General features: G+C 36.5%; 1 protein-coding gene across 2 annotated transcripts in view; it reads left to right on the top strand.

Annotated features, from left to right (window-relative positions):
• LOC136862972 (adenosine 5'-monophosphoramidase HINT3) overlaps nt 1–13,302 on the top strand; it is a 63,578-nt gene that overhangs the window by 13,450 nt on the left and 36,826 nt on the right. For both annotated transcript variants that reach the window (XM_067139269.2, XM_068226230.1), the window contains exon 2: nt 3,255–3,372. In XM_067139269.2, the coding sequence (XP_066995370.1) occupies nt 3,255–3,372 (118 nt within the window). The remainder of the gene's footprint in view (nt 1–3,254; nt 3,373–13,302) is intronic.

The following is a 13,302-nucleotide window of genomic DNA, read 5'->3' on the forward strand; positions in this document are numbered from 1 at the left end:
AACTGCTGCTCAAAGAATTACTACCGATCTGGACTTACGGCAGTTGCCCAGGTGCCAGATTCCATATCAGTTGTTTACCTATTTTTTTTTCTGGAATAATTTCAAAGAATTTGGAAATTTATTGAACATCTCCCAAGGCAAGTTATTCCAATCCCATACTCACTCCGTATAAAAAATTGTTTACCCAATTTGTCCTCTTGAATTCCAACTTTGTATTGTGATCTTTCCTACTTTTAAAAATACCACTCAAAACTTACTCATCTACTACTGTCATTCCCATGCCATCTCTCCATTGACAGCTCAGAACGTACCACTTACTCGAGCAGCTCGTATCCTTTCTCCCAAGCCTTCTCAGCCCAAGGTTTGCAACATTTTTGTAACACTACTCTGTTGTTGGAAATCTCCCAGCACAAATCATGCTGCTTTCCTTGGACTTTTTCCAGTTCTCAGAAAGTAATCCTGGTGAGGGTCCCATATGCTGGAGCTGTACTCTAATTGTGGTCTTACCAAAGACTTATATGCCCTCTCCTTTATATCCTTACTACAATCCTTAAACACCCTCATAACCATATGAAGAGATCTGTAATCTTTATTTACAATCCAAGGAAACGAGCTGCTCAACTAAGTGGTATGTACAATGAATCAATAACAGTAAATTTCCACCTTTTTGATATTTATATTTGCATTAAGCAAATTGATCAATCATATACATGTACACTTGGAACATATTCAGCTGTATTACAACGCTTAAGTGAAATTACAAAGTATTTATCTTTTTAAGAACATCTTAATAAGTAGGCCTACCTTGTTTTACTTAAAATCTGCGTGAATTTAAAAAATTGAAAATAAAATTAATGTAGATAGTTGAATGGGGTGGTGAAATGGGAGGGAAAATGGATTTACTTATTTAAGCCTATTTAAAACTCTGTCTATTCATTTGAACAGATGTTATAAAAAATGTTTTTGTTTCCAGCACTTTTTTCACTATGATATAGGCCCTATGATATTCTGCAGGTCTACTAATAAGTTTTGAAAAATAATTTTCCTGTGTCACTGTTCTATATTTTACAAGGATGTTCTCTTCATTCGCTCCTTCCAAGGTGAATGTTGTTTGTATTCATTTTATAAAGGTGTCTCTTGAATTCAATTATTTTTAAGGATCCCTGAAGCTGATTGCTGTCATATTATTATTAAAAGAGCTTCCCCGAAATCTTATTGACATAGTCTACTGTGTCCTTGCAGGAGCGACAGCTGATGCAGCCTTCTGTCTCGTGTGTGTGAAAACACACACATCATTACTTCTCCGTCTTGAGTGTGTGAACACAAACATCATTACTTCACAAGACGGAAGGCTGCATCAGCTGTCGCTCCTCCAAGGACACAGTAGATTTTGTCAACAAGATTTCGGGGAAGCTCTTTTAATAATAGTATGACAGCAATCAGCTTCAGGGACCCTGAATTAATTGAATTCAAGAGACACTTTTATAAAATTAAAACAAACAACATTCACCTTGGAAGGAGCAAATGAAGAGAACATCCTAAAATATAGAACAGTGACAAAGGAAAATTATTTTTCAAAATTTTTTTATTAGTAGACAAGCAGAATAGCATATATCATAGTGAAAAAAGTGCTGGAAACAATCTATATATTAAAAAAATTGATGAAAACTAAAGACGGAAGGCTGCATCAGCTGTCGCTCCTCCAAGGACACAGTAGATTTTGTCAACAAGATTTCAGGGAAGCTCTTTTAATAATTTTCTGAAAACTGTAAAACGGTCATTCTATCCGGTCGATTTCCTTCATTCTTTTTTTAACTGAAAGGTATTCATACACAGATTTGTCATCAGGTACTATAAATCACTTAACTTCCGCCATCCTCAAATTATTTGATTTTTTCAATTTTTGTCTCTTTGAAGCAATCATATCTTTTGCTCTAATTGAGGTACGGAGTTTTTGACCTAAGAACACTCAGTGGATCAAGCTCTTTCATTTCAGCTCTTAACTATTCAAATTGGTTGATTTTGAGGAAAGTTATGAGTGCACATTCAATTTGACGTCTCATTCCTTCAACATTTTTTCTCATTGAAGCAATCATATGTCGTTCTAATTGAGGTACACGGTTCGTTTTGGTCTAAAAACACTCAGTTGATCAAGCACATTCCTTTTAGGTAATACCTACTTAAATTGGTAGATTCTGAGAAAAGTTATGAGTACATTTGTCTCCATGACAAAGATCTTTGAAGGACTTTTTAACAGTTTGGCGCGTATTGTTGTTCCAAGGAACGTTTAATTCAATTTCTTTGTGTGATGCATTTTCGAGTGTTTTGTTGACATAATATTACATTCTGTTACCACAGCAGATCATGTGTTTTATTTCATTAACTCGAAACTGCAAATACATCTGTGAGGATAGTAACGAACACCATACTTTGTACATTGCGGGTGGAGCCAGCAGGAAACTGCTAGTTTTTTTTAAATAAAATCTGTTCAAATGAATAGACATAGTTTTAAAATAGGCTAAAATAAGCAAATCCATTTTCTCTCCCATTTCACCACCCCATTCAACCATCCACATTGATTTTAATTTATTTCAATTTTTTAAATTCACGCAGATTTTAAGTAAAACAAGGTAGGCCTACTTATTAAGATGTTTTTAAGAAGATAAATACTTTGTAATTTCACGTAAGCATTGTAATACAGCTGAAGATGTTCCAAATGGAATGAAACACTGTGCAAAATCAGGTCTTCTGTAGATTTCTGGAAAAGTACTGCCAGAAATCCATCTCATCCAAGTCCACACTCAGGAAGACAAATTTGGATATAGAGTATCAGAAAGCACTTGCTGCTATTAAGGAGGACATAGGAGATTCCTGTATTTGTGTAGGTGTTGACAAGACAACAGATGCTCACCTTGGCATTTCTGAAAACTGTAAAATTTGTTAGTGGTACATAAAACTAATAACATCCTTTCATAAACGATCTAGAACAACTAGGTAATACTAGAATTAATCCTTCTTCTAGAAAAGTATTTCAGAGTCTCCACTAATTACACTATAAAATATTAAACAGCATATCATTCTCAAACTGTCTGTTTCAATTATTAGTAAAAAAACCCCATTGAATTTGGAAATACTTGGTTACAAGAGCCCAGTGTTTTAATTTGTTTTACTCAGTGCAGAGACATGCCAGTTTTGTCTCTACTGCTGATGCTTATGCTGGTAATTAAATCTTTTTGTTTTTTTCCCTGTTACAGGATGAGAATTATATTGTCATTCCAGACATTAAACCATTAAGCACCCATCACTTACTGGTTATTACAAGACAGCATATCAAAAATGCCAAAGAATTAACTGCAGAAAACAAATCTGTTGGTAAGTGGAACATCATGTTTATATTTGTACTTTATCAAAAGATATTGTATGATAAATATATATAGATATATAATGCCATCCCCTGTGAACCATGTGACCTTGCTGTTGTGGGGAGGCTTACACATCCCTATGAAGTAGATAGCCTATCTATCGAGAGACTAGACTAACAAGTGGTTTATTGAAAGGGGCGGTAGCAGCGGGAAATATCCAACAGCACGCTCTCCCCACTCGTAACAATCCTGCCTAAGTATAGCAGAATTGCGGGGCCAGTCCTACCAACTGTTGATGTTCATAAAAAAAGTCCTGTATATATTTGATTGACCTTCGTATTTGAAACTGCAAATCACTGACAAATTTACTTATCCTATCCCCAAATAAAACCACTAATGTCAACAGCGCACTCATAATAACTATCATCAATTTTTGAAATGGAAAGGAGTCTCCAGTTTTTGCAGTCGTTGCATAGCATAGAGTTTCGCTTACTCCTGCACTTCTTATGGAACAATTCATTGATGAATTTTTGGCAGTATGGTGCTATCATCTGCATCAGAATCATCACCAATATCAGAACCCTCTTCCTGATCTTCTGATATAGCATCAAGAATGCATATAACTTCCTCATAGGCCATTTCTCTCAAGGGGTACGATGACCTGCGATGTTAGGCCCCTTAAAACAACAAGCATCATCATCATAATTTCTACATACGTACATTATGAAACTATACTTAACCTCAGTTCATATGCAATTTGCAGAGTCCTAGGTCACTACTCATCAGATATGTCACTCCAGAATTATTCAAAAGATACTTTAATGAAGTATCTTGTCAGTAAAAGTAGAAAACAAAGCCTTACTAATGAAAAAAAAAATGATTGAAACCATCCTCTTGTACACAGGGTCAGGTTGCAATGTGACAGTGGTCATTTATACAAACACTTAAGAACAAAAATGCAATGAATTTATAACTGCTGACTGCTACAGTGTGATGTGGCCATGTGAATAACCACTGTTCCTTCCAAGGAACTTCTTCAGGTACATAGGGTCACTTTCACTGCAAATTAAGTGAAGTGAAAATATGATCTTATAAGCAGATGGTTATCTAAGTGACCATGAAACTATAAATGGTTATACAACTGTATCAAAGCAAAGAATTAGACGGTAAGGTTCTGGAACAAGAAGAGGCTGTTGATGCTGATGAAATGGAAGACCAATTTTGAGGTCAGAATTCGACAGAGCTTTGAAAGATATAAATAGGAGCGAGGCACCTAGAATTGATGATACGCCCTCAGAATTACCGACTGCCTTAGGATAAACCAGTATAGCTATATTTATGACAAAGGAGAAGTGCCTTCCAATTTTAGACAGAATGTTGTTTTACCTATTCCCAAGAAAGCAGGTGCTGACAAGTGTGAAAATTACTGCACCGTTGGTTTAGTATTTCACCTTTGCAGAATTTTAACTCGTGTTATTTACAGGAGAATGGAAATATGAGTTGAAGCTGAGTTGGGAGATCACGTTGGCTTCAGAGGAAACGTACAAACATGTAAAGCAATCCTGACTTTACATCTGATCTTGGAAGATCGAATTAAGGAAAACAAGCCCATGTACATGGCTACATGGCATTCATAGGTCTAGAAAAGGCATTCGATAATGTTGATTGGACCAAGTTATTTGAGATTTTAAAGGTGATCGGGATCAGATATTGAGAAAGAAAAATTATCGACTATCTCTTTAAAAATTGGTCTGCAGTGATAAGAATCAAAGGCAATGGAACAGAAGCAGCAATCCAGAAAAGAGTGAGGCAAGGCTGCAATTTACCCCTCTCCTTTTCATTGTTTATATGTAGAGCAGATGGTAAAGGAAATCAAAGAGGGATTTAGAAAAGGAAATCAAAACCCTGAGATTTGCCAGTGATATTGTTATTTAATCTGAGTCTTCTGAATATCTGGGGAAATTGCTGGTTGATACGGACAGTCTTGAAAAAGGAGTACAAGATGAAAATAAACAAATTTAAAACAAAAGTAATGGACTGCAGTCAAAGTCAGGTGATGCAGGAAATATTAGATTAGAAAATGGAGTCTTAAAGGGAGTAGGTGAATTTTGTTACTTGGGTAGTAAAATAACTAATGATGGCATAAGTAAGGAGGATAGAAAATGTAAGACCAACACAAGCAAGGAAGGCCTTTCTTAAGAAAAGGATTTTGCTCACTTTGAACAATGATATAGGAATTAGAAAGACATTTTTGAAGAACTGTCTGGAGCGTGGCATTGTATGGAAGTGAAACATGGATGATAACTAACTTAGAAAGAAATAGAGTAGAAGCTTTTGAGATGTGGTGTTACAGAAGAATGCTGAAAGTGAGATGGATAGATCGAATTATGAATGAAAAGGTACTGAATCGAATTAGTGAGAGGAGAACCTTTTGGCAAAATTCGACCAGAAGAAGAGAGAGAATGATAGGACACATCTTAAGACACCCAGGACTTGTTCTGTTGGATTTAAGGGGAGTGTAGGTGGTAAAAACATCAGGGGTAGACCAAGTTATGAATATGACAAACAGATTCATTTGGCAAAAATAACAGCTTACAATAGTGATTCCCCCAATCTGTACCCAAATACAATGGTTCAACAAACTGGCTAAAGCCTCTCTTTCTGGACTTGTGAATTAGAAGCTGTTTTTACTCCTGAACAGACTAGATTAGATGTAGGATGTAGTAGTTACATAAAAATGAAAAGTTTAGCACAGGATTAGGTTGGATGGAGAGCTGCATCAAATAAGTCTATGGACTGATAACTCAAACAAGGACGTATATAATTCAGTGTCGACCCCAAGAAATTGGGAAGAAAGGTTAAAAAAGAAGAATATGTAATACAAAGGAAAATTTCAAATGTTTCTTCATTCATTTGTAAGGAAGATTTTGGAATTTGAAGAATTGAATTATAATTTTGCATTTGTTTCATTTTTAATTAATTGTGCTTTAATTTTTTTCATTTCTTGAATTATAATAATGGCGTGTGGCCTCCGATGAGGCCTGGTGCAGTTCTTTCGAACTGACTACCGTATTGGTGACCTGCGCGTCTATGAGAATGGGACCCTACCTGTGATGAATTGTAATGCTGAAGGAGTCACACACACCCAGCCCCCAAGCCATCAGAGTTAACCAAATGAAGGTTAAAATCCCTGACCTGGTCGGGAATCTGACCCTGTACCCTCTGGACCAAAGGCCAGCATGCTAACCATTTAGCCATGGAGCTGGACATTTCTTGAACTGAAAGATGATCATATCCTTTTAGTACTAGTAAGTTAAAATCATCATAACCTGACTCATTCTCCAAGTGACTTCATTTCTCGTAGGTTAGGTTATTACTATATCAGTTAGGCATTTATTCCAAAAAGATTATAATGTATTGTTCAATCAGATCTTTCCAGTACTGGATAGACAACACAGTTTTGTTTTTACAAATTTTTCTAAGCAGTAGTTCTTCACATTTCCTCTCCCACATTTTTGTTGGAGACATTTCATCAAAAATATTTGTAGAGTTTATGAAAATTTGTTGTAAGAGATGGCTTCAGATTACAAAATTTCTTTAAGGCTACTCTGATGTAAGTTGATTATTAATAATAAAGCTTTGTATCTTGACTTTTCATTTCTTAGTTTCCTGGCATAGAAAATGACAGAAATTATAATACTTTGTTATTTTATTCGTCACATATTAGGACATCTTCCACCTGGGAAACTGGAAATGGGCAAAGAATTTGAATTGGAAGAAAACTGAGGAACTAGCTGGAAATTCACAATGAGACTGGAAAGGTTAAAACTCAAGCTTTAGAAAGAATGCTGTGAATCAGCAGTTAGTTTTGAATATTGTTTGGTATTCATAACTCGGATGCCAAAATGCTAGATCAGTGATAAAAATGCTCTATGGAGAATGTAGAGCAACCTAGCCAGTGAGTGCAGGGTGGTGGTACTAGTTTACATGTCAGCTCCCTATATGATGTACTGAGTTGTTACCATTTCTGTCTCACACACTCATCACTGCAGGCTGTTGACATATTGTCAACAGTGAGAGCAGCTGCACCTGCCACTAGCTGGAGCACAATAGTATTACCATCTGATTTAATTTTTGACTAAGCTTCTAAGGCAACCTTCGAATAGTGATCTTCATTTTGATTCATACTTCCCATAAGTATTCTTATGAGAAGTAATGAGTACCTGGGTAGAAAATGAACTTCGTTTTACTCACAGCCAAAATTTTATTCTATTGAACTCAATTATATTCTAAGGAAGGCTGCAAGTCACATTCTTTGTGGAGTATTTTTATGGTTATGTACACTGCTTGTCTTTGTGTTAGTCTGCTCTTCAGACTTCTCGTACTTTTGAGGTGCAGTGCAAATGTTGTTCATCTAGTCAACATAAAAGCTGACTTTTCAAAACGAAATGGAATATGCGGGTATTCCAGAGATTTTTCAGTGATACAGACCACTGTCTGCTCTGTAGTGAATTAAGTATCTCTAGGCCTACAGTAGAGAAAGTGAAACCTGTCTGCAGATGAAAAAAGATTCAAGATGGCGACTACTGTGTGTGAGTCTGTAATATCCATAGTAGATAATGGTGTAAGATGCAGTGAAAAATGTGGCAAATGCAGAAGAGTAGTTAAAAATGGGATTCTGTGTCGTAAGTGTGATGAATGGTACCATTTTCGTTGTGCAAATATTGTAAATAGGACTGATATTGAAGAAAGTGAGTGGCTGTGTCCCGAGTGTAAACAAACTGAGAGTGAAGCAGAACAACAAGAAAGAGAGACTTACGAAACTATAATTAAGATTTTAGGAGTGCTACAAGAGGACTTATGCGCTCTGAAACATGAAAATGAAAGCTTAAAGGACAGAATAAAGAAACTGGAAGATAAAGAAGACATTGGAGAAGAAAGATCGCCGTGGACGGAAGTGACGCGTGGCCATTTTAGGCCTAATGTTAAACATATGGGAGAAACTACGTACAACTTAAAACCGGGAAAAAGCTCTTTGCAGTGCCAAAATAGATTTCAGTTATTGCAGCAAGTTCCAGAAGAAGACACACCAAGTTTTCCAAATAATTTTAAATCCAGTGGAGGTAAGCTACAGAAGAAGAAAACCAACCGAAAGTCAAGATCGCCAAAGATTCATCTCTACGCAGACAGTCAAGGGCGGGTATGGCAGAAGGCATCAAGGATGAGCTGCAGAATCCAGAGACTGAGGTTTTAGGACTAATAAAACCAGGTGCCAAAACTGAAGACGTCCTTTCAAGTTGTGATCCTGTGTTAGAGAAGGACAATTATGTGGTGATTGTGAGTGGTACAAATGACATTGCTGCAAATGAAGGTGAGGAATTAATTAATTAATTACGACTCTCAGAGGTAAGATTTCCAAACTACCTGATTCAAAAGTAATTGTAGTAAATGTGCCACCCAGGTATGACCTTTTAGAGGACTCATGTGTGAACAAAGCTGTACATGATGTAAATATAAGAATCAAGAGATTAAGTAAGAGTTTTAGAAATGTCTATGTAGTAGATACTTTACGTCTTGGCAGGCAAATGTTCACTAGACATGGGTTACATCTAAATGGTAATGGAAAAGCAACTCTCTGTAGACAAATTGCTACAATTATCAACAGAGATTTGCAAACTAATCTGTACTTAAGAAAACCCATACCACTAAACTGGCACATACAGGGAAACTTGCCAGAAAACCCAGACCCTTAAATCAAGATCTATGTACAAGGATCTGGGTTCCAGGGAAGTTCTCAACTCATGAGTCAAACGTTACCCAATTGCAACAGTCAAGTTTTAGGGAGGAAGGAGGTCTGAGATTGCTCTTGGTAAACTGTCAGAGTGTAGTAAATAAACAATTAAAATGCGGTACATTGATGGAATCTTATGAGACGGATGTGGTGATAGGAGTGGAATCGTGGTTGAGAGAAGGGGTGGGTAATACAGAAGTATTTCCAGAAGGGTATACAGTCTATCGTAGAGACCGAGGAGATAAAAAGGGAGGAGGGGTATTTATTCTGGTGAAGGAAACTTATTGTTCGCATGAATGGTTTACTGATGAAAGGGATGAAATAGGGATAAAATTAGTTTGTGATAATATGAAGGAGGTGGGAATTATAGGAACATATAGGCCTGGAAGAGAGGAAAGAGACATGGAAATATTTGAGAAAATAATAGATTATACTCATAAAAACAATAATGATACGGTAATAATTGGGGGAGATCTAAACTTGCCTGAAGTTGAATGGAATGGAGCTGCAAGTGAAGCCCATGAACAGAAACTGGCAAATAAGTTAATTTGGGAGGGAGGATTTACACAAGTAGTACAAGAACCAACTCGTCTCAATAACCTGCTAGATGTATTCTTGGTTAAACCATGGGAAATTGTTGATAAAACTGAGGTAATTGAAGGAATAGGTGACCATAAGGCTGTAATAATGGATGTAGGACTTGTAGCAAAAATGCTTAATAAGAGGTTCACAAAAGACAAGAAATTATACAGAAAAACTAAAGTTGATGAATTTGGGACTTACCTTAAATCACAATTCAGTTGTTGGATAAGTGAAGGGAATAATGTGGATACACTTTGGGCTAAATTTAAAGGAATCATTTGGGAAGGAGAGAAGAGATTTGTACCTGTTAAGAAGGGTAAAATGACCTCAGACCCTGTTTATTACACAAGGGAAATAAGAAAATTAAAAAGAAAATGTAGAATAGTAAACAGGAAAATCAAAGAAGGTAGGGAGAGTAGAGAAAGTAGAAAACAGCTAATGAGGGAACTGAATAGAGTGAAAAAGGAAGCAAAAGAGAATTATATGAATGGCATTCTTCAAGAGGGTAATGACCACAAAGGGAAATGGAAAAAGCTGTATTCCTATATTAGGAATCAAAAAGGAAAAGGAATCCAAATTCCTACAATGGTGGGAGAGGGGGGTGAACACTATTTAACAGATACTGAGAAAGCAAACCTCTTTAGTAGGGAATTCCGAGATTCAGTAGAAGATTGTCAGGACTTGGAAACCGTAACAGAAGATAGAGAGGGAGAGACACAGAGGGAAACAAGAAGCTTCTCATTCACAAATGAAGATATTTTCAGAGAAATCCAACTGCTTCAGCAAGGAAAAGCAGCAGGAAGTGATAAAATTACTGGGGAGGTATTAAAGACAATGGGGTGGTTTATAGTGCCTTATTTAACATTTCTCTTTGACTATGTCATAAATAATAGTGTGATACCAAAGGAATGGAAGGAATCTATAATAATACCAATTTATAAAGGAAAGGGTGATAAAAGGAAACCAGAGAACTACAGACCAATCAGCCTGACCAGTATAGTTTGTAAAATACTGGAGAGTTTAATAGCAAAGTACATCAGAGGGATATGTGATGATAAAAATTGGTTCATGAGGAGCCAGTATGGATTTAGAAAGAAATTTTCTTGCGAGGCACAACTGGTGGGATTTCAGCAGGACATATCAGATCAGTTAGATTCAGGAGGCCAGTTAGATTGCATAGCCATAGATCTTTCCAAAGCCTTTGATAGAGTGGAACATGGAATATTATTAAAGAAATTGGAGGGAATAGGATTGGATGTAAGGGTTATACGTTGGATAAGAACATTTTTAAATTCAAGGGTTCAGAAAGTCAAAGTAGGAAATAATATATCACAGGAAGAGAAAGTCTGGAAGGGAATTGCACAGGGTAGTATAATCGGTCCGTTACTTTTCTTAATATACGCAAATGATTTAGGGAACAATATAACATCGAAAATAAGATTGTATGCAGATGACATAATTGTTTATAGGGAAATAAATAACATTGAGGATTGTTCAGAATTACAAAGGGACCTTGACAGTATCCAAGAATGGGTTGAAGAAAATAATATGAAGGTTAATGGAGGCAAATCAACTGTTACAACATTTACAAACAGGAGCTTTAAAACTGAATTTGAATATACTTTGGATGAGGTAGTTATCCCAAAAGATGGCAAGTGCAAATACTTAGGTGTGAGATTTGAAAGTAATTTGCACTGGAAGGGTCATGTTGATGACATTGTTGGGAAAGCATACAGATCGTTACATGTCATAATGAGACTACTTAAAGGATGCAACAAAGAATTAAAAGAAAAAAGTTACTTAAGTATGGTTCGTCCATTATTGGAATATGCAAACAGTGTTTGGGATCCTCACCAAGAATACCTAATAAAAGAACTAGATGGTGTGCAGAGGAAAGCAGCAAGGTTTGTAACAGGGGATTTCAGGAGAAAGAGTAGTGTATCAGAAATGTTAAAGGAACTTGGGTGGGAAACTTTAAGTAAGAGAAGAGAGAAAACTAGACTTATAGGATTATATAGAGCCTATACAGGAGAAGAAGCATGGGGAGATATCCGTGAGAGGCTTCGGTTGGAAAATAATTATATTGGTAGAACTGACCACAAGTACAAAATTAGAAGGAATTTTAGCAGAAGCGATTGGGGTAAATTTTCTTTCATTGGGAAGGGCGTGAAGGAGTGGAACAGTTTACCAGGGGTAGTGTTTGATCCTTTTCCAAAATCTGTACAGCTATTCAAGAAGAGAATAAACAACAACAGAGATAATAAATTAAATGTTAGAGGGCATTCGACCAGTGCAGGATATTGTAAATAATAAATGTGTGTGATTAAATTAATTCCATCCCCTGGTCTAAGGAGTTTGGACAGCCCAAGTAGGGGACTGCCTGTAGGGGTGAAGTACAGTGGGGACTTCGAGGGCCCTGGGTCCGCTACGGTAGCTGTGAAGGCCCTTCAGGAACTCTGAAAAGTGGTGGCAAAAGGGGCTCTGGTTAAGACGCAGCAGGTCGTTATGCTACTTAGGTTCCAAAATGGGTAAAATATAAATATGTAAATAAATTCAATGTTAATTTTAATCTTATACCAGTTGTATAGTATTATTAGAAGTAATTTCACATACCGTACTGTATATGAGTTGACTATGTTTGTAAGATATTATAAGTAGAATTTTGTAAGCAATATAAATTTATTAAGGATGATGTGTGTGTTTAATAGAAAAAAATATTAGCGTAAATTGTATAATATTGTATTCTAGGAAAATTTTCTTCGTCTCCTGTTAATTTAAAATTTAGTGCTTGACAATAATGTATTTTAGTGTACCATTTGCCACCGAGGTAGACACCTCATTTGCAAATAAAGAGATTTTGATTTGATTTGATTTGAAAAGGGGTAGAGAATCTCCAGGATGAGGAAATGAAACAGAAGTACATGGATATGATGAGTGAAAAGTTGCAAACAATAGACAGTAAGCAGGTTCAGGATTTAGATAAAGAACGAGTTGCATGCAGGGATGCTTTAGTAGAAACAGCAAGGGAATATATAGGAAGAGCTGTGTGTAATGATGGGGAAAAAGCAAACATCTTGGTGGAGTGATTAAGTGAGGGCAGCTTGTAAACGTAGGAAGAAGGCCTACCAGAAATAGCTCCAAACATGAAGTGATACAGACAGGGAATTGTACATAGATGATAGAAACAGAGCAAAAGAATTAATTGTCGAATCCAAAAAGAAAGTCTTGGGAATATTTTGGTGATAATCTGCGAAGGCTTGGTCGAGCAGCAGTGAAACCATACTGGACGGTTATATAGAATCTTAGAAAGGGAGGGAAAAAGGAAATAAGTAGTGTTTTGGGGTAAATCAGGTGAACTCATAGTTGATCCCAGAGAATCATTGCCTTGTGGCCATGATGTTTAAGGCTTTAAGTCTATATGTCTCACACTTTGGTTAGCCGGTTTGAGTCCCATTGGTGGGGAAAAAAATGTCGCCATCAGAAAAATGTCTAGCAGGTAGGAGAGGTGGTGATAAACAATGTCTAAACACTAGATTTGCATGCTGGGAAGCCTGGATTCATTTCCAA

Source organism: Anabrus simplex, chromosome 2 (assembly GCF_040414725.1).
Source record: "Anabrus simplex isolate iqAnaSimp1 chromosome 2, ASM4041472v1, whole genome shotgun sequence".
Taxonomy (NCBI): domain Eukaryota; kingdom Metazoa; phylum Arthropoda; class Insecta; order Orthoptera; family Tettigoniidae; genus Anabrus; species Anabrus simplex.